The 25580-nt window shown below is 48.9% G+C and overlaps 1 protein-coding gene and 1 long non-coding RNA gene across 3 annotated transcripts in view; one reads left to right on the top strand and one right to left on the bottom strand.

Moving 5' to 3' along the window:
- The window catches only part of LOC115094242 (inactive serine/threonine-protein kinase TEX14-like), a 285279-nt gene that overhangs the window by 189394 nt on the left and 70305 nt on the right, over positions 1–25580 (top strand). For both annotated transcript variants that reach the window (XM_029607078.1, XM_029607080.1), the window contains exons 11-14: positions 846–1036; positions 4351–4519; positions 17428–17567; positions 17948–18235. In XM_029607078.1, coding sequence (XP_029462938.1) covers positions 846–1036; positions 4351–4519; positions 17428–17567; positions 17948–18235 — 788 coding nt within the window. The remainder of the gene's footprint in view (positions 1–845; positions 1037–4350; positions 4520–17427; positions 17568–17947; positions 18236–25580) is intronic.
- On the bottom strand, positions 10286–18038 carry LOC115094244. The gene is made up of 2 exons (XR_003857517.1): positions 17925–18038; positions 10286–10317 (listed from the first exon to the last, which is right to left on the bottom strand). It is a non-coding gene; the product is annotated as an uncharacterized LOC115094244 (long non-coding RNA).

Below are 25580 nucleotides of genomic sequence, written 5' to 3'. Positions count from 1 at the left end.
GTCTGGGGGCAGGGACCCTGCTGGGAAATGTTTCTGGTAGGCATGACCCACTTCAAATGCTGCATTGGCAGCACCAAGAAGCAGGCATCTTGACTGCCTGGGGGGATGGGGAGATGGGGCTTATGGGTAAGTACTGTTGCTGATGGGGAGCAGGACTTGAAACACTGCAGGTACTTTGCACTGTACAGGTTTTCAGCAGTTGCTGGAGGCCTTGAGACACTGCATCTGAAGTTCTGGCACTACTCTTTAATCAGCCTAAAATTAGGGTGAAAATCAGTTTGAACCGATTGTCACTTTTGGAAAAATCCGGAAATGTATGGGTGAAATTCGGTTTAAACTGGTCACACAACAGCCAGGATAATTGTATAATGTTTCAAAAGTTTAGCCCTTTAAGTTTATGGAGGGTTAAATATGGAAGTTTCTTTTTCCAGAAGAACTCAGAAAGTATGCAATCTACTTTCTTATAAAAGTCAGCAAAGTTGGTCAAAATTTATCTTGAAGATGAATCAGTCACAAGTCTCCAATTGAGGTTTGCATCTATAACTTTACTTGAAAGACTAGGGATAGAGAAAAAATAAAGTTTTAACAGAAGTACATTATACTTGGAAGAGAGGTATTTACAGAGCACAGGAAGGGGATCATAGCTAGCTTGCCTACTGGAAAGCAATCAACTCTGGTTTTAAGCCAATTAGTATGTATTAATTAGCATGTTGCTAGGTAACTTTACCATCCCTTCTCCCTCTCATAGGATCCTTTCGCTAGGAAGAAGTCTTATTGGGTGAAAATAATTTCTGCTGTAGCTTCTTTCAGCTGTATTATTTCATGCCAGAAATTTGCCATTTCAGATACTGTGCCCTGGAACCATGCTGATGGGCTGAGTGTCAAGGAGATGATGGAATCTGGATGCTCTTTAGCTGCTGATTCTCAAGTACCACAACCATATTATCTTGCAGTGAAGACTGACTTGAGTCTGAGAGCACGAGACCGCACAATCTCTCTTCCAGATATTCGATACATCTTGCGCAAGGACCTGAGGGTAATGTTGTAAGAATGCTATGAGAATAGCCTTTGCTTTTTTAAATATAGCCTATACAAGGACCTAATAACATTTCACTGTTTATATATGACGATGCAGTGAGGTAGGTTCAGCCATTCTTCATCTCTGAAAGTCACAGGCATCCAGTTACAGTGTTCTCTAAATTATGATTTCCCCTACACTAGTCACAGACCCTCTAAAAGTCTCATCTTTATTGATCAGAACATAAGACTTGCCATACTGGGTCAGACCAAAGGTCCATCAAGCCCAATATCCTCTTTCCAACAGTGGCCAAGCCAGGTTACAAGTACTTGTCAGGATCCCAAGGGGTAGACAGATTCCAAGCTCCTTATCCCAAGAATAAGCAGGGGATTTCTGCAACTCCAGCTTAATAATGTTAATGGATTTTTCCTCCAGGAACTTGTCCAAACCCATTTACCACATCCTCTGGCAACAAATTCCAGAGCTTAATTATGCATCGAGTAAAAAATATTCTCTCAATTTTAAATGTATTACCTAGTAACTTCATTGTGAATCCCCTGAACTTTATGCTTTTTGAAAGAGTAAACAACTGATTAATGTTTACACGATCCATTCCACTCATCATTTTATAGACCTCTTATCATATCAGCCATCTCTTCTCTAAGCTGAAGAGCCCTAACCTCTTTAGCCTTTCTTCATAGGGGAATTGTTCCATCCCCTTTATCATTTTGGTTGCCCTTTTCTGTACGTTTTCTAATTCTGCTATATTTTTTTGAGATGTGGTGACCGGAACTGCACACAATACTCAAGATGAGGTCACACCATGGAGCAATACAGAGACATTATTATTTATTTATTTATTTATTTAAACATTTTTTATATACCGGCATTCGTTGTGGACATCATGTCGGTTTACAATAAACAATAAACAGGTTAAGATTGGAAAATTACATTGTAACAGGGAAGTCCAACTGGGATGGGGGGTAACGATAGGAAGCTAGGAAAAGATAGTGCAAACAAGAACAAAACAAGGTTACTCATGTGGGATATAATAAGTCATTAAACACAAATCAGGGGACTGGCCCAGGAGTTGTAACCTGGCAGAATAAAAGGTGGAAGCTCTTTGCATGCTTTGCTCAGAGCTTTCGGAAATTCCTTGGTGCTGGATGGTAGCGGTGGCAGAGGCCTCACCCGCTCACGTGCTGAGCTGGAGTCTGAGCACAAGGCAGCTCTTTGCTCCTCTCCAGGGACACGCGGGTCCCTTCTGCCGGCACCTGCTTGGGGTCCTGTGTACACTGTGCGCTCACCTTTTCCAGGCTGTTCTTCTCCCCATTGGGTTGGGGGGGGGGGTGTATCTTCCCTGCTTCGGAGGAGACACTAGCAGTATTTCTTGGATCTCTGCAATATTATGATATTCTGTTTTATTCTCCATTCCTTTCCTAATAATCCCCGGCATTCTGTTTGTTTTCTTGATTGCTGTGGCATACTAAGCAGAAGATTTCAATGTATTTTCAACATATTTTCAACGATGACACCTAGATCCTTTTCCTGAGTGGTGACTCCTAATGTGGAACCTTGCATTATGTAGCTATAATTTGCCAAGTGGCTCCAACACTGTTACCTCTCACACCAAATCCTGGGTTCCACTAAGGACTAGGTCTAAAATAGTTTCCCCTCTTGGTTTTTGTAACAGCTGATCCATGAAGTAGTCATTTATTTAATCTAGGAACTTTACTTCTCTAGAATGTCCTGATATAACATTCCCCAAGTCAATACTGGGGTAATTGAAATCACCCATTATTACTGTGCTACTGATTTTATTAGCTTCCCTAATTTCTTTAGCATTTCATTGAAATATACCCCCACTACTATTTTATTCACTTTTTCATCTGGAATTTCTATCCATAAAGATTCCATATTGCATTTTGTTTCCTTCAGAGCTTTTATCCTGTTTGACTCAATGCTTTCTTTAACATATAGTGCCACCCCTCCACCATTTAGGTCCATCCTATCATTTTGATATAATTTGTACCCTGGGATCACATTGTTCCATTGGTTATCCTCCTTCCACCAGGTCTCTGAGATGCCAATTATATCTACATCTCCATCCAGTGCTATATACTCTTACTTTTTTAGACTTCTATCATTTGTATTCAGCCATTTCAAAGTTTTTTTTTTTTGTATTAACAACCTGCTCATCAGTGGACAGTGGTAATTTGGAATATTTCTACACTTTACTTAGACTCCTGGTCCATTTTGGCATTTATTACAATCTCTCTATTGGGATGCCGTGTTTTCCCTGTTATCTTAGTATCTTTCAAAGATAAGTCATTCCGAACTATATGCTTCTGAGTGACTGTCAGCTTTCCCCCATCATCTAGTTTAAAAGTTGTGCTCTCTCCTTTTTAAAGGTTAGTGCCAGCAGCCTGGTTCTACTCTGGTTAAGGTGGAACCCATCCTTTCCCACCCCTTCCTCAAAATGAAGCCCAATTCCTAACAAACCTAAAACCCTCTTCCCTGCCCCATGGTGTCATCTACGCACTGAGATTCTGGAGCCCTGCCTGCCTCTGGGGCCCTGCACATTGAATGGGGAACATTTCTGAGAATGCTACCCTGGAGGTTCTGGACTTCAGCTTTCTACTTAAAACCCTAAATTTGGCTTCTAGAACCTCCCTCCTTCACTTTCCTATCTCATTGGTACCCATATGTACCAAGACAGCCGGCTCCTCCTCAGCACTATCTAAAATCCTATCTATGTGAAACGTGAGATCCATCACCTATGTACCAGGGAGGCAAGTTACCAAGCGATCTTTACATCCACCAGCTATCAACTTTCCTAATAATTGAATCACCAACTGTAACGGCCATCCTAACCCCTTCCCTCATGGGCACGTGCCCCTGGAGACCTATCCTCAGTGCGAGAGGATACTACATCACCTTGAGGATAGACCCTAGCTACAGGATTGTTTCCTGTCTCATCAAGCTGATGCCCTCCTTCTAGGTGGCCTTTCTCCTCCAAGGCAGCACAGGCGCTATCAGATTGGAGGAGGGATTTCTCTACTATGTACCTGAAGGTCTCCTCTGTATAGCTGTCTGTCTGCCACTCTAGCCTCCAGAGATTAGACTCATTCTCTGAGGGCTTGGAGCTCTTTGCACTTAGTGCACATATATAACCTCTTACCAGCTGGAAGATAATCATACAAATGTCTCTAAAATTTACAGTTTAGAGTAGACTCTTCAGGTCTCTTTAAAAGTGACAAATATTGTGAGCCCTATGATAAAGGAAAGCAGGCTCATGAGAAATTGTATATCTGTATTGCTATTTCTTGCAGGAGACTTTGAGCAGCTTCAGAATACCAAGATTCCGTGATCGCTCTGCTCCTGTACTAGGTCTCTGCCTAGAGGTAAATCAGTCTTGCAGAGAGCAACAGGACATGACTAATGGGAATATCCCAACTCCTGAGCCGTGTGTCTTAGGAGAGCCCAGCCAGAAAAGTAAAGGTAAAGATAAGAGTAATATGTGTGAAGTTTTCGTGACCTAGCACTGTTAAGAAAAAGAGATGCTATGAGAGCAAGGACCAGAATAACCAGGATAGTAACATAGAAGAGTAAAGGAAGGATAAAAGTCCAAATGTTTAGCTTTCTTCTGCTGCCATTCTAGCAACTTTATACTATTGATCTAATGAACACAACAGCATGTTCGGTCTCTGAGAGGAACAATATCTTCAAGGTCCCCCAAAATAGTATTCCCGTACGTACCCGGATCAGTCCAGACAGCGGGTTGGTCCCCTGTCCAGCAGATGGATCCAGAGAAAAAAAAATACTGAAAGGCATGCCATATATGGGCATAGCTCACCCCTGCGCTCCTCAGTATTTCTCTGGTTCCAGCAGATGCAGTCAGACAAACCTGGGTTCCTCTCCTCAGAGATATTTCAGTGTTTTCTACATTGGGTCAAGCAAATATTAAAATATATTAAAAAAAAAGGTTGGAACAGAGTTTTTAAATTTACAGGAGACAGTTCTGTCTCCTAGCTCTTAAGGAGTCCTAGGGGGGATTTCCCCTTGATTATTCAGCCTAGGACTCCAATTCCCGGTAGCCATAACAATTTCCCTGCACAGGGGTGATACTGGTGGTCCATTCACTCCCCCTTACTGTTTTGGTCTCCCCTGAGATGTTCTTACTCAGGTCCTCTTGCAGAGACATTGCCATTCCTCTGTTGTGGTGAAAATTCAACAAAGTTAAAAAAAAAAACAAAGGGGATTAAAGGAGACAGTATTTCTGCTTGTTTTAATCTGAAGCAGAGGGAAAAAGTCAATTTATGCGACTGTTACGCCGACTGGCAGGGATTTAAGCGACTCGCAGCTGTTTTGCTGGCTCCTGCGCTTCACTATTTTTTTCAGTTCAGCTGATTTCTTGCCGCCCGATGCCAAGGTCACCTCTCTGCCTCGCCTGCGAGGATCCTGCTTCGCGGCTCTCCCGCGAAGGGCTCTGCTCTGTCTGCTTACCCAGAGGGGAAGGACCCTCCGGGACTGCTTCCAAGTCGACGTCCCGGGGTCGGGTCGCTAAGCATGCGTCTGGGCCGGCCCTCCCTTAGAAAATCAAGGGAACGGCAGTCATTTTGAGCCCGGACCTCGAAGCAGTTTCAGAGCCTCGGGGGGAGCCCAATTTATTACACTCTCCGTCTGACTTAAGCCTCATGGGCCCCCCTGTTACAAATTTTGATTCTCAAGGGACCCCCTCCTCCACAGGTACCTGACAAGCTTTACTGTGGTTTTTCCACAGAGTTCGTGCTTCTTCTACACAGGTCTTTTTTGGCCAGCTTGGAGGCACAGGGGGATCCCGTTCTGGGCCCTCCCCGGCTAAGATTCCTCATTTGGTAGGTGGCCAGGGCTCTGGCCCACCGAACCGCAGGGGGCTACTAGGGTCCGCACTGTACCCAGGGGCTCAGATACTCTTCACCCTCTGCAGCCTGCTCCTTTGCCAGATTCTGATTCAGATCCGGATCTGCTGCTTGTGAATCCACCCGTAGAAGGAGATGACCCACGGGTCCTGTGGTTATTTAAACGCAAGAAGCTGGATCCGCTTATTTCCTTTGTTCTGGATGAACCAGGGATTGAAGTCCCATCGGAAGATACCACCAGTGCCTCCACTTATGCCAGTGCATCCACTTCCCGCACCGTGGATCCGGTCCTAGCTGGCCTACGGGCTCTGCCTCGTACCTTCCTTTTTCATCCTATGCTTATGCAGCTCCTACTCCGGGAATGGGAATCCCACGATTCTGGCCTCCGGGTGGGCAGAGCGATGGAAAAGCTGTATGTATCCCCTGCCAAATCCGGTCCTCGACATGCTTAAAGTCCCCAAGGTTGATGCTTCGGTGTCCGTGGTCACCAAACACACTACCATCCCAGTAGTGGGGTTGACGGCTTTAAAAGATCTTCAATTCTTTATTTTTTATTTTTTATTTATTTATTTATTTATTTATTTACATTCTTTGTTTATTATTTATTCATAAATAAATAAATAAAATATAAATAAAGAATATAAATAAAGAATTAAAAAAAAAAGATCTTCAAGATCGCAAGTTGAAGCTATACCTCAAGCGAATCTTCGAGGTGCTGTCCTTAGGGGTCTGCGTGACGGTGTGTAGCAGTCTCATGCAGTGGGCGAGCCTTAGGTGGGTTCATCAATTACTCAGCACCCAGAACCTCCCGGCTGCAGAGGCCGAACAAGCAGAGCGGCTCGAAGGGGCGATTGCGAATGGCACTGATGCCCTTTATGATCTCCTTCGGGTGCAGAGAAGAGCCATGGTCTCTGCGGTCTCCGCTAGGCGACTCCTCTGGCTACGTAACTGGGTGGCGGATTGGCCTTCTAAGTCGCAGTTGGGCTCTCTTCCCTTTAAGGGTAAGTTGCTTTTTGGGGAGACCTGGAACAGCTTATTAAATCCTTGGGAGACAACAAGGTTCATAAGCTGCCTGAGAACCGCCCTAAACAGTCCAAATCCTTTTTTCCTTCACGCTCTCGTTTCAGAGTTCAGCGCAGGTACAACAAGCCGCGTAAGTCTTTTCAGTGAAATACCCCCTCCAGATCTCAGGCAGGGTCTCATTCCTTTCGGGGACGACAGCCGTTTCGAGATGGAAATCCCCAAGGATCCGGCGCCAAGTCCTCACAATGAGATGCGGAAGGCCCATTCCTCCGTTCCCATCTTAGGTGGACACCTGTCCCTTTTTCTCGGGGAATGGGCCAAAATTACTACGGATCAATGGGTCCTAGATGTGATCGGAAATGGTTACGCTTTAGAATTTTCTCGAGACCTTCTGGACCGCCATCTGATATCTCCTTGTGGCACTCGGAAAAGGCCTGCGGTGTGTCGAACCCTCGACAGACTCCTGGAGCTAGGGGCCATAGTTCCTGTTCCTCCAAACGAACAAGGATCCGGCCAGTATTCCATTTATTACGTCGTGCCCAAGAAGGACGGCTCTTTCCGACTGATCCTAGACCTCAGAGGGTCAATCGGGCTCTCAAGGTGTCCCCATTTCGAATGGAAACCCTGCAGGCGGTCATAGCAGTGGTTCGCTCTGGTGAGTTTCTGGCTTCTCTCGGACCTCACGGAGGCTTACCTGCACATCCCTAATCACAAGGAGCACCAAAGGTTCCTTTGCTTCGAAATTCTGGGCCGGCACCTGCAGTTTCAGGTGCTCCCGTTCGGATTGGCCACCATTCCTCGCACGTTCACCAAGGTGATGGTGGTAGTAGCGGCTTTTCTTCGGCAAGAAGGAGTCCTAGTCCATCCCTACCTGCACGACTGGCTTATCCGGGCGAAGTCGATGGAACTCTGTGTGACAGCAGTGAGCCGTGTCGTATCACTGCTTACCTCCCTCGGATGAATAGTCAACTACTCCAAGAGCAACCTCAAATCAAACCCTCTCAAGTTCTAGAATTTCTGGGAGCTCGCTTTGACACCCGTGAATCCAAGGTCTTCCTACCCAAAGCCATGGCGTTAAAGCTCATGAGTCAGGTACAGCTTCTTGTATCTCTCTCGCAGCCCACAGCCTGGATTACTTTCAAGTACTAGCTCCATGGCCTCCACCATAGATTTGGTTCCCTGGGCGTTTGCGCATATGCTACCCTTGCAGAAAGCTTTGCTTGTCTGTTGGAAGCCGGTTTCGGAGGATTTTTGGGCAATTCTACCACTTCCCGAATCTACTGTCGTCAGCATACGGTGGTGGCTCTCTCTCGACCACCTCTCGAAGGGAATGCCCCTGGAGTCTCCCCAGTGGATGATTGTGACGATGGATGCCAGCCTCTCTGACTGGGTGGTGGTGTGTCAGTCTCTATCGACTCAGGGCCGGTGGTTCACAGTCCAGTCCAATTGGCACATCAACCGTCTGGAGGCCCGGGTGGTCCGTCTGGCTCTCAAGTTCTTCCTTCCCTTGCTTCGCCACAAGGCGGTGAGAATCCTCTCAGACAATGCAATGACGATGGCTTATATCAATCGCCAGGGGGGGGCACCAGGAGTCGCCTGGTGGCCCTGGAGGCCAGCAAGCTGTTCGATTGGGCGGAGCGTCACTTGGAACGCCTGGTGGCCTCACACATTGTGGGGAAGGAGAATGTTCAGGCCGACTTCTTCAGTCATCAGTATCTCGACCCCGGAGAGTGGGAATTGTCAGAAGAGGTGATGGACCTAGTTGTACACAAGAGAGGGATTCCCCACCTGGACTTGATGGCCACCTGAGAAGAACGCAAAAGCTCCCAGGTTCTTCAGTCGCAGAAGGGAACACAGCTCGGAGGGGTGGATGCTCTGGTCCCTGCTCAGGCCCAGCGATGTCCTCCTCTATGTATTTCCCCCATGGCCTCTGGTGGGAAAGGTACTCCGAAGGATAGGGTTCACAACGGGCCGTTAATTCTCATCACTCCAGAGTGGCCCTGCAGACCGTGGTTCGCGGACCTCGTGAATCTCGCGTCGGATGACCCCCTTCGACTCAGTCACCTCCACAATCTCCTCTGACAAGGACCCGTATTTTTTGAGCAGGTGGATCACTTTTGTTTCTAGCGGCCTGGCTTTTGAACGGACGGCATCTAAGAAGAGAGGCTATAAGGAGGAAGTCATCTCCACGCTCTGGCGGGCTCGTAAAACCTCTACGTCGCTGGCGTATGTTCGGGTTTGGAGAGTGTTTGATAACATGTGTGAGGAACTTGGGGTTTCAACGCGCAGGGCCTCGGTCTCTCTAGTTCTCTCCTTTCTCCAGAATGGTCTCTCCAAGGGCTTGTCTTTCAACTCCTTGCGTGTTCAAGTCTCAGCTCTTGGCTCTCTTTCGGGGAAATTAGATGGTTACACGGTGGCAGCCCATCCGGATGTGGTGCATTTTCTTAAGTGGGCTAAGCATTTGAATCCGCCTGTCCAGAATACATGCCCTTCTTGGAGTCTTAACCTGGTCCTTCGGGTTCTCTGCAAGGCGCCATTTGAAACTCTACGCTCAAAGACCTCATGCTTAAGACAGTGTTCCTGGCGGCTATTTGTTCAGCCCAGAGGGTATCTGAACTGCAAGCTTTATCCTGTAGAGAACCCTTCTTGAGGTTCTCGGATTTGGGGGTCTCTTTAAAGACAGTTCCCTCTTTCCTGCCAAAGGTAGTCTCCTCCTTTCATGTCAATCAGTCAGTGGAGCTTCCTGCCTTTTCTCAGGAGGATATTGCTAGCTTGGCTAGTGGTGATTTACGCCGTTTGGATGTTAAGCGAGTTCTCTTACACTACTTACAGGTCACTAATGATTTCAGAGTTTCCGATCATCTCTTTGTTTTATGGAACGGCCCTCATAAGGGGCAGAAAGCCTCTAAAGCTACTATAGCTCGCTGGCTAAAGGAAGCTATTGCGTCCACATAACTCTGCCGGGGCCGGCCGGTTCCGGAGGGACTAAAGGCCCATTCATTGCACTTGCAAGCTACTTCTTGGGCGGAGAGCCAGCTGGTTTCCCCGCAAGAAATTTGCAGAGAGGCCACTAGGAAATCCTTACATACGTTTGCTCGGCATTATCATCTCGAAGTTCAGGCACCTATTTTTGGTTCCTTCGGCAGACAGGTACTCCGAGCGGGACTGTCTCGGTCTCATCCTAACTAAGGAAGCTTTGGTACATCCCACTGTCTGGACTGATCCAGGTACGTATAGGGAAAAGAAAATTGGTTCTTACCTGCTAATTTTCGTTCCTGTAGTACCACGGATCCGTTCAGACTCCTTCCCGGTCTACTTTTTCAGTCCGCTCATAGTCTTTTTACTTTTGCAGTGCTGGTAAATGCCTTTTTTATCCTACAGAAGTATTAAATAAAGGATTCATAAGGCACCCTAGATAGGTATTTATATCTCTATGGGAGGCCCCACCTAGTAACTCAAGGTGAGGTTTAGGTATTAGTGTAAGGGTTAGGGGCCACTTTGACATTCAAACTGAGACTTAAGAACAGAACAGTGCTCTCGTGAAAATTTGATGACCCTCGGAGTGAGGAAACTCACTCAAAGTTGATATTTGTGCAATGTTCTCTCAACCTAGCTTGATGGACTCTACCTGGGTAGAGAGTCCTAACTCCTCCTCTTTTTCGGATTTGCATCGCACCATACATTATGGTGCTATCGCATGCGTTAAAGGCGTTTTCGCATGCGTTAAGGGCTTATCACATGCGTTAACGGCACTTTTCACATGCGATAAGCCCTTAACGCGTGCGAAAATGCCGTATAGCATTTTGATAAATGACCCCCTAAGATAGATATTTTTTGGTATTTTTCAAGTTTTGTTTTTTGGGGGGTTTTTTTTTTCATTTTTTGCAGCAGCTCCTTTCATGCCTAGTGGATCAGGGAATTTAGTTAGCTTTTTCTATGTTTTACCACCATTGATAGTTTGATTTCACTACAGCTATTTTTTAGCTAATGCCCCAAAAAGAACTGAAATGCAGCGGCTTAACAAGTGCTCCCACTGCAGCCATACAATGATGATCACAGATCTGCATGATAACTGAATGATTTGCCTAGGAGATGGACACAACATCTCTGGTTGTAGCTCTTGCTGCAAGATGACTACCAGAGATTGTCAGACATATTTAGAACACATGGAGAAGCTCTGGGTTGAGTAAGACTGGTCCATTGACATCGAAATGCCTTGGAGCTACACTGGATATTGGTGGTGTATTGAAACTGAAGGAACATCAACCTTCATCAAAGTCCAGTACAGGTAAGGGCCAAGGAGATATAACATCATCTAATTAAGTGTTCTTCAAGGTATGTTGTATTACTTTGACAAAGTCCCAAGGTATAAGCTTATCTTATGTCCTCGGGGACTTGATGCTGATCAGCATTTTGAGACAAGACTAGCATCTATGCTTCAGGGGAATGCTCTTCCTGTACATTATGTTTGCAGAAAGCATTTGACAAAGTCCCTCATGAGAAACTTCTTAGGATATTAATATATATTATATACATAAAGAGCATTCCCTGTACGTACCCGGATCAGTCCAGACTCCTGAGTTTTGCCTCCCCACCAGCAGATGGAGACAGAGAAAGCTGTGCCAGACTCTGCCATATATACCCGGGTGCCACCCACAGGCTGCCAGTATTTCACTGTCTCCAGCAGATGGTAGGGTTGCCAAACTCACAGTCTGGGATAGTGTACTTAGTAGTAGGTGTTTTACTTTTGTTACCTGCTGTTCAATGGTATAAAGATTTTTAGTTTAAAAAAAAAAAAGTAGTTTTAAAAGATTAGTCAGGATCTCCTTGTGGGCTCCGAAGCTTACCGGTGTGAACGTCTCAGCCTCCCAGGGGGTCGACAAGTTCTGAGGGGACTATCCCCCCTGGTGTGAGGCGGCTGCTGCAGGGGCTGAGAGCCCTCCTTTGCCTAGAGCAGCAGACGCTGGGGTGATACCAGGGAGCCTGGATCATTCACCCCAGCATCACCAGCCAAGGATCTTCTCAGCAGACCGGCAAGTTATAAAAAGAAAAAAAAAAGTTTTTCTTCTTTGCTCTCCGTTGTATCTGTGCTGCGGCTGTGTAAACACTGTTGTTCGTCGCGCATTGTTTTCTTGCTGTCTTTCGGGGCTGTCTTGAGATGCCGCACGTGCAGCTCCGGTCGGGCACGTTTGTCCCAGGATGGGCTTTGTTCCGCCTGTCTCCCCAGGGCGAGGGTTCTTCAGCTGGGCCGGCGGAGTCATTTTCCGCAGTCGGGCGGTATCGCTGGCCGTAGGGAAGCTCCCCCTTCCTCCACCTTCTTCCTTCCCGCTGAGCGCGGGAAACAGCGCCATTTTGGGTGCCTTGTCGGTGGCGACTCAGGTTGTGATGGGGGAGGGGAATCTCCCGCCACAGCTTTCTCCTCAACAGCCGGCTCCGAGGCCGCGTTCTCGAGCACCAGCAGAGCCCTCGACACAGGGAGATGCCCTGATACCGATTTCATTGATTCAGACTGCTCGTTTTCGTCGGAGTTTGTTTTGGTCATGCATAAAGCCTTTAAGGCACGGAGAGCCAGCAAGAAATGCGCTATTCCGGTTCTGGAGCCCTTAGATTCGCCTTCTCTTGCGCCCCAGAAGAGGGTCGTGGCGCAGGGGTCCGTGGGGGCCCCTAAGGGGAAGCGTCCCTTGCAAGCTAGGATGCCGCAAGTGGACACAGACACTTCTTCAGACACTGCAGATCCAGATGAGCAGGATTTGCAGACCCAACCCCCAAGGGGGGTAGAAGGGGACGGGGACCAGCAGCAGAGCGCTGCACGTGGTTCTCAGAGCATCGAAGGCGATGATCCGAAGGTTGTTCGTTTATTTAGAAAAGAGGAGTTGCTTCCTCTCATTCCTCCCATTTTGAAAGAACTGGGAATAGACGCTCCTCAGGAAGAAGCACGATTGGGATCAATGGATCCGGTGTTATTGGGCCTGAGGGGTCCGGCTACTTCTTTTCCATTACATTTTTCTGTCATGGATCTGCTGTTTCGCGAATGGGACACCCCAGATTTGGGGTTGAAGGTCACTAAGGCGATGGACACGCTCTATCAACTTCCTGAGGAGGCGTTGGAGTACTCCGGGTTCCCAAGGTGGGCGCCGCGGTTTCGGCTGTAATGAAAAGGACCACGATTCCAGTTACAGGGGCGACAGCCCTGAAGGATCTCCAGGATCGAAAGTTGTAATTGCTTCTTAAGAAAAGTTTTGAGGTCTCTGCACTTGGTATCCGAGCAGCAATGTGTAGCAACTTTGGGTTGAGAGCTTGTCTTCGATGGGTGCAGCAACTACTTGCGAATGAAACTCTATCGGAGGAGGAATCGCTGCAGGCGGGCCGCCTGGAACCGGTGGTGGCCTATAGTGCTGATGCTATGCATGATCTACTGCGCACGTTGGCCAGTTTGATGGTGTCCGCGGTTTCGACCCGTAGGTTATTATGGTTGCGAAACTGGTCAGCGGATGCTTCCTCGAAGTCCCGTCTGGGCTCCTTGCCCTTTAAGGGCAAGCTGTTATTTGGAAAAGTACTTGAGGATATGATCCAGTTTTTGGGAGAGGATAAGTCGTATCGTTTGCCGGAGGACAGGACATGGTCCAGGGGGGCCTTTTCCTCTCGTGCCTGGTTTCGGGGAGGTCGGTGTTCTTGGACACCTAGGGCGGCCACGACCGCGTTCCGGCAGAATTCTAACAGTCAACAGGCGGAGCCTCAATCCTTTCGTGGTAGGCGATTTGGCAAGCCAAGTTCCGCTCAGTCCACACCAGTCGGTAAGTCCCCGCAATGATGGGCGGCCGCTCCATTCCTCGGTTCTGATGATAGGAGGCAGATTGTCCCTGTTTTACAAGGAATGGGCCAAAGTCACAACAGATCAGTGGGTACTCTCTGTGATAAGACACGGTTACGCTTTAGATTTTGTCCGCCAGCCTCGCCCTCAGTTTCTGGTCTCCCCGTGCGGGTACGCCACAAAGCATCGGGCTGTAAAACAGACGCTGCAGCGCCTGATCGACCTAGGGGCTGTTATACCGGTTCCTCTGGCGAATCAACGAAGAGGTCGCTACTCCATTTACTTCGTCATGCCAAAGAAAGAAGGATCCTTCAGGCCCATTCTCGACTTAAAGTGCGTCAACTGGTGCTTGCGGATACCACGCTTCCGGATGGAGACATTGAGGTCCGTGCTTGCTTCGGTGAGGCCGGGAGAATTTCTCGCTTCTTTGGATCTGACGGAGGCATATCTGCATATCGGGATCAGGCCGGATCATCAGCAGTTCCTGAGATTTTCCATCCTGGGGCACCATTACCAGTTTCAGGCTTTACTTTTCGGACTTGCTATGGCAACCCAGATGTTCACCAAGGTAATGGTGGTAGTAGCGGCTCAGTTGCGCAGAGAGGGATGGTTGGTCCACCCATACCTGGACGATTGGTTGATTCGGGCGAAGTCAGAGAGACTCTGTCAGGCCACAGTTCAGTGAAACCACTCGTCCTCTCCTGGCCTTCCCGTTGGCCACCACCGCCTCCGCAAGTGGCCAAAGAGCCCGATACGGTACTTCAAGTAAGAGAAGTCCTTGATATTCGTCCCCGCCGGGGCAAATGGGAGTACCTCCTCGCATGGGAGGGATTCGGGTCCAGGAGAACTCGTGGGAGCCATCTCGCAACATCCTAGACAAGTGGTTTCAGGAAAGACACGTGGAATGTGTTGTGAATTCCCATACTGGCAGGTAAGCGCAACTGTTAGGTGACAGCCCTGACGCGATGCAGGATTTATTTATTTATTTATTTAAGGCTTTTATATACCGACTTTCTTGATACAAATCAAATCAACTCGGTTTACATCGAACTAGACAGTAACTATAACCAACCAACCATACAAGAGACAATTGAAGGAGTATAAAGTTACATTATAACAAGGGTGCTTTAACTGGGAGTTGGAAACAAGAAAGGGGAACGAAAATAAAGTGCAATATACAAGAGGATATGTGAGGGGCAAGGAGCCGTCCTCGAGGTAACTTGTAACATGATTTAACGTTTATTTCCTTACATAATTGCTAGAGCGTTATTTATTTACATTCAAGTCAGGCTGTTGGACAAGAGGCGGGGAAGGCTCGGCAGAACAGCCATGTCTTTAGTTTCTTTTTAAAAGTTAGTAGGCAAGTTTCTTGCCTGAGGTCCGGAGGCATGGTGTTCCAAATGGAAGGACCTGTGATAGAGAATGTCCGGTCTCTGATGTTTGAGTGGTGCACAACTTTGATAGAAGGAACTTGTAAGGATCCCTTGTAGGCATCCCTTAAAGGTCTGGCCGTTGAGTGCAGTTTAAGAGGGTGTAGCAGATCAAGAGGGGTCTGATGGTGAATGTATTTGTGGATAATTGTGAGTGATTTATGGAGAATCCTGAAATGTACTGGGAGCCAGTGAAGATCTTTTAGAATAGGAGAGATATGTGCTCTCCGATTGGTATTAGTCAGAATTCTCGCCGTTGCATTTTGGAGCAGCTGGAGGGGTTTTATAGTGGACGCCGGTAGACCTTGCAAAATGGAGTTGCAATAGTCGATTTTGGAAAACAGAATGGCTTGGAGGACGGATCTGAAATCATAGTGGAATAGGAGCGGTTTTAGTTTTTTGAGTACTTGTAACTTGTAGAAGCACTCCTTTGTGGTGCTTTTTATAAATTGCTTTAGGTTCAGGTGGCTATCAATAATGACTCCAAGGTCTCTAGCGTGGGATATTTGAATGTTAGTTTGTAGTTGGTGTTGGAAGGGACTACCTTCTGGAGTGATTAGCAATAGTTCAGTCTTGGAAGTGTTGAGCACCAGATTGAGGCTTGAGAGGTGATGATTGATTGTTTGGAGGTGAGAGTTCCATAGCTTGAGTGTTGAGTCCAGTGAGTTGGATATTGGGATTAAAATTTGAACATCATCTGCATAAATATAGAACTTAAGTTTTAGATTTGTGAGTAGATGACAGAGAGGGAGTAAGTAAATATTAAACAGGGTAGGCGATAAGGAAGAGCCCTGGGGGACTCCGAATGGGGCGTAAGTGTGAGAGGATTCCTTGTTCTTGATTTTAACCTTATAGCCTCTATTGCTAAGGAAGGCGTCGAACCATCTAAGAGCTGATCCTGTAATTCCTATATCTGATAGACGGTTTAGAAGGGTGTTATGATTTACAGTGTCGAAGGCTGCAGAGATGTCGAGGAGAGCTAAGAGGAAGGACTGTCCTTTATCAAAGCCTATGTAAATATGATCCAGGAGAGAGATGAGGAGGGTTTCGGTATTGTGTTCTTTTCGGAAACCAAGGGGGGTCCCACAGGAGGCTCCCTCGACGGAAATCACGGTTCAGGGTCGAGCATAGGGGCTAAAACTGGTGGCAGCGCTGGGACTGGAGCCTCAGACTCCTCCTCAGAGGTTCCTGCCTCAGATGTGTCCTGCCTCAAAATGGCCGCTGTTCCCGCGCTCAGTGGGAACGGGGCCTGGCGCTGTCCTCCCTCGCGGTCCTGCCCGCGATCTCCTGCGGTGTCCCCCTGTTGCGAGCCGCCTTCCCCACCGGGGAGGCAGCTCGTGCAAAGCCCTTCCCTCGACAGACGGCCCCCGAGCCGGCCGCACGCCTTAGAAATCACTGCTCTCGGCATGCCAGGACCGGGGGGGAGGGAATGAGGGGCGAGGAACACTTGCTCTTCGGTGTCGAGAAATTGGCCTCAGCCAAGGGACCACCCCACCGACCAGGGAGACTGAAAAGGCCGCCGGGGAATGGAACCTCCCGCCGGCGGTGGCCCCGGGGAATATTACGTCGCGGGGCCGAGGGTCGGAGCACGAATGGAAGGTGGGGGGAGAGGTTAGAACCTCTAACTTGCACCCCCGGCGGTCGAGCGCGAAAATGACAAGCCTGAAAAAGAAATAAAAACATGCACTTACCCGACTGTAGAAGAGGAGACAGTAAAAGAGAAAGAATAGAAACAGGCCTGTCAGCAAGCGTCAAGAGGGGGGGGGGAGTCAACGGAGTGAAAAACTCCGAACTGCAACCAGCCCCCTGTCAAAACTTTTTTTTTTTGTATACTTGATCCCTCAGAAAATAAAGTAGATAACACGATATAGCAGCCTAGCTGAGCCAAACAAACCCACTAAGCTAGAGAAAAGAGGGGAACTGAAAGTTCCCTGCTCCTTCTGCTGGAGTCAGAAAACTACTGAGCAAGGAGACCTGGGATATGGGCTTATGTAGCACCTCCCCCAGAAGTTTTGGTCTGACTCCCTCTGCTGGTCGGGGGACATAACCCACCGTCTGGACTGATCCTGGTACGTACAGGGAACTTTGCTTTCTCTGCTTGTGGCAAAGGTTCACTGCTGTTTGCCTTGTTTTCTCTTTTTCTCTTTTTCTCTATCTCTCCTTTCCTCCCTTCTCTCCTTGCTTTCTCTTCTCCACCTCTCTCACTGTCCTTTTCTCTGTCTTCCTCTTTCTTTCTTCTCTCAGTTTCAGACCTACTATACTATGAGATAGACACAGATTCCAGCATGAGCTCCAGTGAGAGGATCTCCAATAACCTGCACTGTAGAGAGCAAGACAGGTGGGGCTGCACTGTTACGGATACTGGTATTGGACACAGCAATAAGGTAAGCATACATTATACCAAGAAAGGTGGCAATAAACTTTTGAATTGTAGCCAATGAGCTGGATTTTTCTTCAGGGTGGGAACCAGTATACATTAATTTGCTAGGCCTATCCCAGATGCATTGGGAGGGGATCATAGAATTAATCCTAAACACTGAGGAAACTGGGACTCTGCCAACAGGTGAAAATTAGAAACTCTTTGTAAGGTCAAGCTGTGGTCAATGTAGACAGCATAAATTTACCTAATAGTACTGTATGTTCACAAGGGCTATTTATTCTCTCACCAATAGACACAAAGCAAAGCCACTACTGTTCCAGCAGTACAAGAAGGATACATTTCAGTGGCAGTAAATACTCACAGTTGCCTCTGTTCGATTCACAGCAACAAGAGGTTCTGAGTCACAGAGGGATCCCTTCTCACCAGAAGACAGCACACTCTTTCAGTACCACCAGCTCTCTGAAGTCGCATTGTGAGGCAGAAGTGAAGAATAGTTTATGCAAACCCAGCTCCACCAACTCCTCACCACAATTTACTTTGTTGCTGGAGCAACAAGGACCACAGGCATATGACAGCTCCAAAATTTCTACAAATTCAGAAGGTAGCTTAATCCTGGAAGTCACCACAGAGGAATCCCAGATGGATCCAAGCAGCACCAAGACTTTCTGTGAGGTTTGTCTGCTGAGTATAGCTGTGCTGTAGAGAAAGAGGGTAACTAATATGACTTCCTGAACTTACCCAGATCAGTCCAGACCAGTGGGTTGTGTATTCCTACCAGCAGATGGAGTCAGAGATCAAAACTTTGGGCACAGCTACATATACAAGAGTGCCACCTGCAGTCCCTCAGTATTTCTCTGATTCCAGCAGATGGTAGTGGTGCACTCCTGCAGTCTTAGATAGTTTGTAGTTCAGTTTGGACAGATAGCTTTTTCTTTTTTTCTACTTTCATAGGTCAGCTTCTTGAGGTGTTAGGCACCTTCGTGGGCCATCCCTCAGTGGAAGAAGGGCGTCCAGGGGGTTGGACACCCCTGACAAGGGTCTCACCCACTCCGTGTCGGTGGTTGAAGGCCAGGGGCTCCTAGTCACTCACCTCCTAAGCTGTTCCCTCGACTCTCTGCAAGTGTTACCTCATAAAGTTTAAAAAAAAAAGAAGGTTGTCAGTGTTAAAAAAAAACAAACCAGCCTGATCGGTGTCTAAGGACCTGAGGTAAGGAGTCAGGGGCCTGCTCCTGTAGATCGGTGGGGGGGGGGGTGCAGCGCTTTCCCCACGTGTTGCCCTCAGCTCCCTGAGCTCCGGGATACTTGTTGAGGAGGGGAGGAAGTTTTCCTTTGCCGGCGCGGCTCTCAGTGCGCTTTAGGGTGATCAAGAGGCTATTTTTAGGCCTGCCTGTAAATTCTTCCCGCGCTGCTGGCAACGTGAACTTATACTCGGAGCCGAGGAGGGGAGGAAGTTTCCTTTGCCGGCACAGCTCTCAGCGCGATCGGGAGGCTATTTTTAGGCCTGCCTGTAAATTCTTCCCGCGCCGTCGGAAGCGCGCGCTTTTACTCGGAGCCAGCCTTCTTCATCTTGCGACCGCGTGTCTGCGCGGCCTTACTTATGGTGCCTCGTTCCAAATCGGCACCCTGCCGCGCATGTGGAACACAGGGGCAGCCTCTGGATTCTGCCTCTCTTTGCCCAGCCTATATCCCGGGTATGGAGGGCTCGTCGGGGTTTATTGCCCCTCCAATAGGAGAGGGGGGTGACTTGCGATCCACAGCACGGGGGAGGATGCCCTCCCCCATTTTGGCCCCCATGGGGGAGGAACCCTTTTTGGGGGTGGGGGGCATGGTGCCAGGTGACCTTCCTTGAGGAGAAGATGAGCCGGAGGGGTTTTCTCCGGAGTTAATGCAGGATAGCTTGGTGCATTCTTCTGATGCACCAAGCCTTCCTGGCTAGGAAGCAATCAGCGCACAGCAGACCCGGACAGCTGGTGAACCTGTCGGAGCCGCCTCTGAAGAGGGGGAGATCTACGGACACGCAGCTCCCTGTAGTGGAGCAGCCCTGTACACTGGAGAGCATTCCCCGGTGGTCCCAGGGACTGGACCCTAGCTCGGGAACAGCGCCGGATCAAGACCCGATTCCGGATCAGGGGGACATTGCCCAGAATGACCCAGATGCGGACGACCTCCCGTCAGCAGACAGGGATGATCCTAGCGTGGTCCGCCTGTTTAAGCAGGATGAGCTGCAGCCCCTTATCCCCCAGGCATTGGAGGTGCTGGGGCTTAAAGTTTCATAAGAAGAATCTGACAATGAAAGTGTTAATCCGGTTCTCGATGGTATTAGGGGTCCGACAACTTCTTTTCCTCTGCCCAAGAAGGTCCGCAAGTTGGTGACCCGTGAGTGGGAAGTCCCAGATGCGGGGCTGAAAATGGGCAGGGCAATGTCAAAGCTCTATCCCTTTTCGACGGATGTCTTGGACCTTCTTAAGATTCCAAACGTGGATGTGGCGGTTTCGGCGGTCACGAAGAAAACTACGATTCCTGTGGCTGGAGCTGCGGCTTTGAAGGATATGCAGGACCACAAACTGGAGATCCAATTGAAATGTGTCTTTGAGGTGGCCGCTCTTGGCCTCTGGGCAGCGGTTTGCACTAGCCTTATGCAGAGGGCTTGCCTTTGAGGGTGCAAGAGGCAGGCTCCAATGCAGGGACCGGTAGTGGTCCATTACAGGCGGCTGCTTGGAAGCTGGTATTGCTTATGTGGCGGACGCGCTGTATGATTTGGTGTGCACTTCGGCACGAAGTATGGTGTCCGTGGTGTCGGCGCGTCAGCTCCTTTGGTTGCGCAACTGGGCGGCGGATTTGTCATCCAAATCCTAGCTCTGTAACCTTCCCTTTAAGCGCAAGCTCCTGTTCAGGGAGGATCTCGACTAGTTAGTGAAGCTGCTCGGGGAGTCCAAGGGCAATAGGTTACCTGAAGATAGACATTCTTCAAAGAAAGTTTTCCCCCCTTGGACTCGTTTCCGGGATACTCGCCATTTTCGGACTAGTAGATACGCTTTGTCTTCTTCTGGATCTAAGCAGACTCAGGGGCACCAACAGCCCTTTCGCGGTGGTCGCCACCCTGGACCAGGTCCGAGCCCTTCTCCGGAGGAAGAATCCTACAGTGTGGCATCATTTACAGGTCCTGGGGTCCATGGCTTCCATCTTGGATTTGGTACCATGGGCATTCGCTCACTTACGACCGTTGCAGCGTGCGCTGTTGTCATGCTGGAGTCTGGTGTTGGAACAATTCCAATTGCCCATGCCGCTGCTGCCGGAGTCCAGAGCCAGCCTTTCATGGTGGCTGTCTCGAGACAATCTGGAGAAGGGAATAGATCTAGAGCCTCCGAATTGGGTGGTAATCTCCACGGACGCCAGCCTGTCCGCTGTTGGAGACCGCTCAAGGTCTTTGGTCTCCAACAGAAAGCTCCTGGTCCATGAATCAACTCGAGTCGAGGGTGGTTCGCCTGACCCTGCAGACGTTCCTACCCTTGGTCAAAAACAGGTTGATGCGCATATTCTCCAACAATGCAACGACGGTGGCCTACATCAACTGCCAAGGGGGGACGAGAAGTCCTGCAGTAGCGCTAGAAGCTCGACTTTTATTTGTCTGGGTAGAATGTAATCTGAGGGGAATTGCCGCATCTCATGTCGCAGGGGTGGAGAATGTTCAAGCGGATTTTCTCAGCAGGCAGCAGTTCGATCCAGGGGAGTGGGAGTTGGCGCCCGAAGCCTGGAACCTCATTTGCGCCAGGTGGGGCGTGCCGCAGTAGGATCTGATGGTGACACGAGCCAATGCCAAGATGGAACGCTTCTTCAGTTTTCGTCGAGAGCAGGGCTCTGTCGGGTTTGATGCGCTGGTATGCCTGTGGCCCACGGGAATTCTTCTGTACGTCTTCCCTCCCTGGCCCCTCATCGGTCGACTCCTCCAGCGCATAGAGCTCCATCCAGGCAGGGTGGTGCTGGTGGCTCTGGAATCGCCGCGTCGTCCGTGGTTCGCGGATCTCGTTCGCCTGGCTCTGGAGGGTCCCTTACAACTTGCTCACATTCCGCGTCTGCTTCATCAGGGACCCATATTTTCGGATTGGGAGGATCATTTCTCTTTCGTGGCCTGACTTTTGAGAGGCGATGTTTACGTTTGAAGGGATATTCCGAGCAGGTCATTTCCACTCTACTTGAGACATGCCGTCCGGCTACTTTGATGGCATATGTTAGAGTCTGGAAGCTTTTCGAGACATGGTGTCTCCAGCGCTCCTGCTATCCGTTGACCGTAGAGGTGCCGGTTGTGCTGGACTTCCTTCAACAAGGACTAGCTAAGGGTTTAGCCTTCAATTCCCTCAGGGTCCAAGTAGCAGCCTTGGGAGCCTTGCGGGGCAGGTTTTGGGGCTCTTCGCTTGCAGCTCATCCGGATATTGCTCGGTTTCTCAAGAGCGTCAAGCATTTGTGGCCTCCGGTACGCCCGGTCTGTCCGAATTGGCATTTGAATTTAGTGCTTCGTGTACTTTGTGGAGCTCCCTTTGAGCCGCTTCATAGGGGTTCGGTTAAAGATCTCACTTTAAAGACCATTTTCTTGGTGGCCATCTGTTCGGCTTGACAAATTTCGGAATTACAGGCGTTGTCGTGTCGCGACCCTTTTCTTCTTATCTACGGCGATAGAGTGTTGCTGCGCACAGTTCCGTCCTTCGTTCCCAAGATGGTCTCCTCTTTTCATGTTAATCAGACGGTGGAGCTTCCAGGGTTTCCTCAGTGGTCTTGGAATTCCGCCCATGAGAGAGTTCTTCATCTTTTGGACGTCCGGCGCGTCTTATTACGCTATCTGGAGGTTACCAATGATTTCTGGCATTCCGATCTACTCTTTATTCTCTTCAGAGGACCAAAGAGAGGGGATAAAGCGTCTAAAGCGACCATTTCCCGCTGGATTAAGGAGACTATCTGGTCGTCCTACATAGCCTGGGGGTGTTAAGTGCCTGTCGGGTTGCGAGCTCATTCCACCAGGGCCCAGGCCACTTCCTGGGCTGAGTGTCAGTTTCTGTCACCCCAGGAAATCTGCAGGGCAGCAGTGTGGTCTTCCATTCACACTTTCACAAAGCATTATCGACTGGACGTTAAAGCTTCTGAAGAATTGTCCTTTGGTGAGAGTGTTCTGTGCGCTGGTCTTTCGGGTTCCTGCCCAGTATAGGATGGCTTGGGTACATCCCACTGGTCTGGACTGATCTGGGTATGTTCAGGAAATGAAAATTGGTTCTTACCTGCTAATTTTCGTTCCTGTAATACCACAGATCAGTCCAGAGGCCCTTCTCCTTTTTTTCAGATTCCAAAAGACTGCCGTGGCTAGGTGTTTTACTAGATTTTTCCAAGAGAGCTCCCTTTGCAGATAATTTGATGGAGCAGTTTTCTAGAGGTTGAATTTTGTGTTGGGTTTTCATGGGGGTGAATGGGTTGTTCATTTCATTGGGTTTCAACCCCCCTTCGTCCGTTAGTTTGATAGTGTGTGCTTGGGTACAGGACAATACTGAGGGACTGCAGGTGGCACTCTCGTTATGTAGCAGTGCCCAAAGTTTTGATCTCTGACTGAATCTGCTGGTAGGGATACACAATCCACTGGTCTGGACTGATCTGTGGTATTACAGGAAGGAAAATTAGCAGGTAAGAACCAATTTTCATTTGTTCTTCCCAGCAGTCTGGACCATAGAGTTAATATAGCCCCAGTTTTGGTAAGACTTCTACACCAGTACTGTGACTAGTATTATGCCCTCTCTATTTAGCCACTGGTCTCCACAGGGGAAAGGCATATTTCTCCCAGGACAAGCAGGATAGTAGTCCTCACATATGGGTGACATCATCCGATGGAGCCCTGTCACGGAACACTTGTCAAAGTTTCTAGAACTTTGACTGGCACACTGAGCATGCCCAGCATGCCACTAACCCTGCAGCCAGAAGTTGTCTCGCGGTTTAGGAGCTCTGTGAGAAATTTCTCACAACTTTCCTCACGGAACTATTTAAAGTTTATCTTCTCAAAAAATTCCTCAGCGGGGTTCCCCATCACGCTCTGTTCCCTCCGACTCTAGGTAAGTGTTTTTCCAGTACTTGCGATCGGTTCCCGGCGGCTTACCGCTTCGGTGTCCGATGGTCACCGACTGCGCGCCCACCAAATTTTAACATGGCGACCGGGTTTAGAAACTGTCCCGAGTATCCGAGGACCATTACCATAACGGACACGCATGAAGTATGTGTTTTGTGCTTAGGCCCCTCGCACGACGTTCGTCGATGCCCTAGTTGTGCATAAATGACCCCCAAAGGCCATCGCACTTGCCTGGACAAAATGGAGCAGTTGTTTGCTTCAAAATATACTGCTCCATCAACACTAGTTCAAGCGCCACCGACCGTGGAGGGTCCATTGACCTCTGAAACAATTCACCAGGAGCACCGTGGACAGGGTGACCGTCCGTCACCGACTCCATCGAGGACATCGGTGTCATCATCTTCAGTGCCGGGGAAAGATCGGACCAAGCACCAAGGGAAACATCGACACCGGCACCGACGGGTGTCCCCGACCAGTGCCGGCACCGATACCGCAGCGGCATCGACTTCCATCGAGCCACCTGTGAAGAGGGCCTGGGGAGAAGAGCCCCCATACTCCTCTGGACCCGGGACCCCTAGGCATTCCCCACCGATACCAGTGCCAGGAACCGAGCCTCCACAGGCCCCGGTGGAGGCTCCGGTGATGCCTAGCCTACCCCGATTGCTGTGCCACCCATTCTGGCTTCCCAGGAGGAATTGGACCGCATGATCCAAGAGGCAGAGCTGAAAGCCTTATGAGGCTTCCAATCACCGCCGGCGCCAGCCCCCATATCAGCCCCGGAACCGGCTCCCTCGATGGTGGCACTGCTCCTTGAGCGCCGCAATACGCTCTTCGGAGTCTTATCGACTCCTCTGCCACCAGACACGCTGGCATCGAGTTGTCCATCAAGGCCTCCACTGGCCCCGATTCCAGTACCGGGTTCATCGGAGGAGGAAGGATCAATTCCCGGCCACGTCCCTCCACGGGAACCGTCGATGCCAGAGCCCATGCCAGGGCCATCGGGGCTACCTGTACCCAAGCGTACCTCATCTGCCTTGATGCCCTCGATGCCGGTGCCAATTCCATCGATGCCAAGGCCGCATCCATCAATGCCTTCCCGCCCTCTCGGCTTTGGCATGTTTCCTCCATCAGGAGCTCCACTGGGAGAAGGCAAAAGTCCCTATAATCCATGGGGCGATGTATCCTCAGATGATTCATCATGGACATCCGAGGACTTACTGTCAGAACCTCACCAGAGGAAAGGTGAAGATCTCTTCCAAAAGACCTCTCCTTTGCCAGTTTTGTCAAAGAGATGTCTGAGACTATACCTTTTGCACTGGTCACGGGGGAAGATGTTCACCATAAAATATTGGAGGTCTTACAATTTGTAATGCTCCAAAAGATATAATGTAAGAAACCAAAAGCAAACTATGCACAAAAATGTTTTTCGAGGGATATAAATGTTCATCATGGCGACCATGTATTTGGCGATTTAAATTGTGTGAAGACGCCGAACAGTTTTCAAATGGTGACATTAAGACTGCTGTCCCCTGATGAAGAATCCACGATTCGAAACGAGGCCTTGTCGGGATTTGGACTGGAGTTAACAGCTGAAACGTGCACAGATAAGTGACAGGGAAGTTCCCTGCTTGAGAATTGAAAAAACGATGTGTTGGCGTTATTGAGATTCGTTCTTGTGCTTGTTGAAAAAAAGAGGAGGTTCAATGAAGCCCCATTGTGGGTGGAAAAATCCTCAAGGAAGATTTTAAAATACAGACAAGTGACGAGGAGTTTCTCAGTTGCAAAATTGAAAAAAACTGTGTATCGGCATTATTTGAGAATTGTTCAGGACTTTCTTGAAAAATAGGAGGTTTGAAAATAAACCCAATTGTGGGTAGAAAAATCCTAAAAATATTTCAAGGAACAGTTTTAAGTCAT

The sequence above is a fragment of the Rhinatrema bivittatum genome, chromosome 6, assembly GCF_901001135.1.
Source record: "Rhinatrema bivittatum chromosome 6, aRhiBiv1.1, whole genome shotgun sequence".
In the NCBI taxonomy this organism is placed as follows: domain Eukaryota; kingdom Metazoa; phylum Chordata; class Amphibia; order Gymnophiona; family Rhinatrematidae; genus Rhinatrema; species Rhinatrema bivittatum.
The sequence above is the reverse complement of the archived record's forward strand: the minus strand, read 5'-3'. Positions and strand labels throughout refer to the sequence as shown.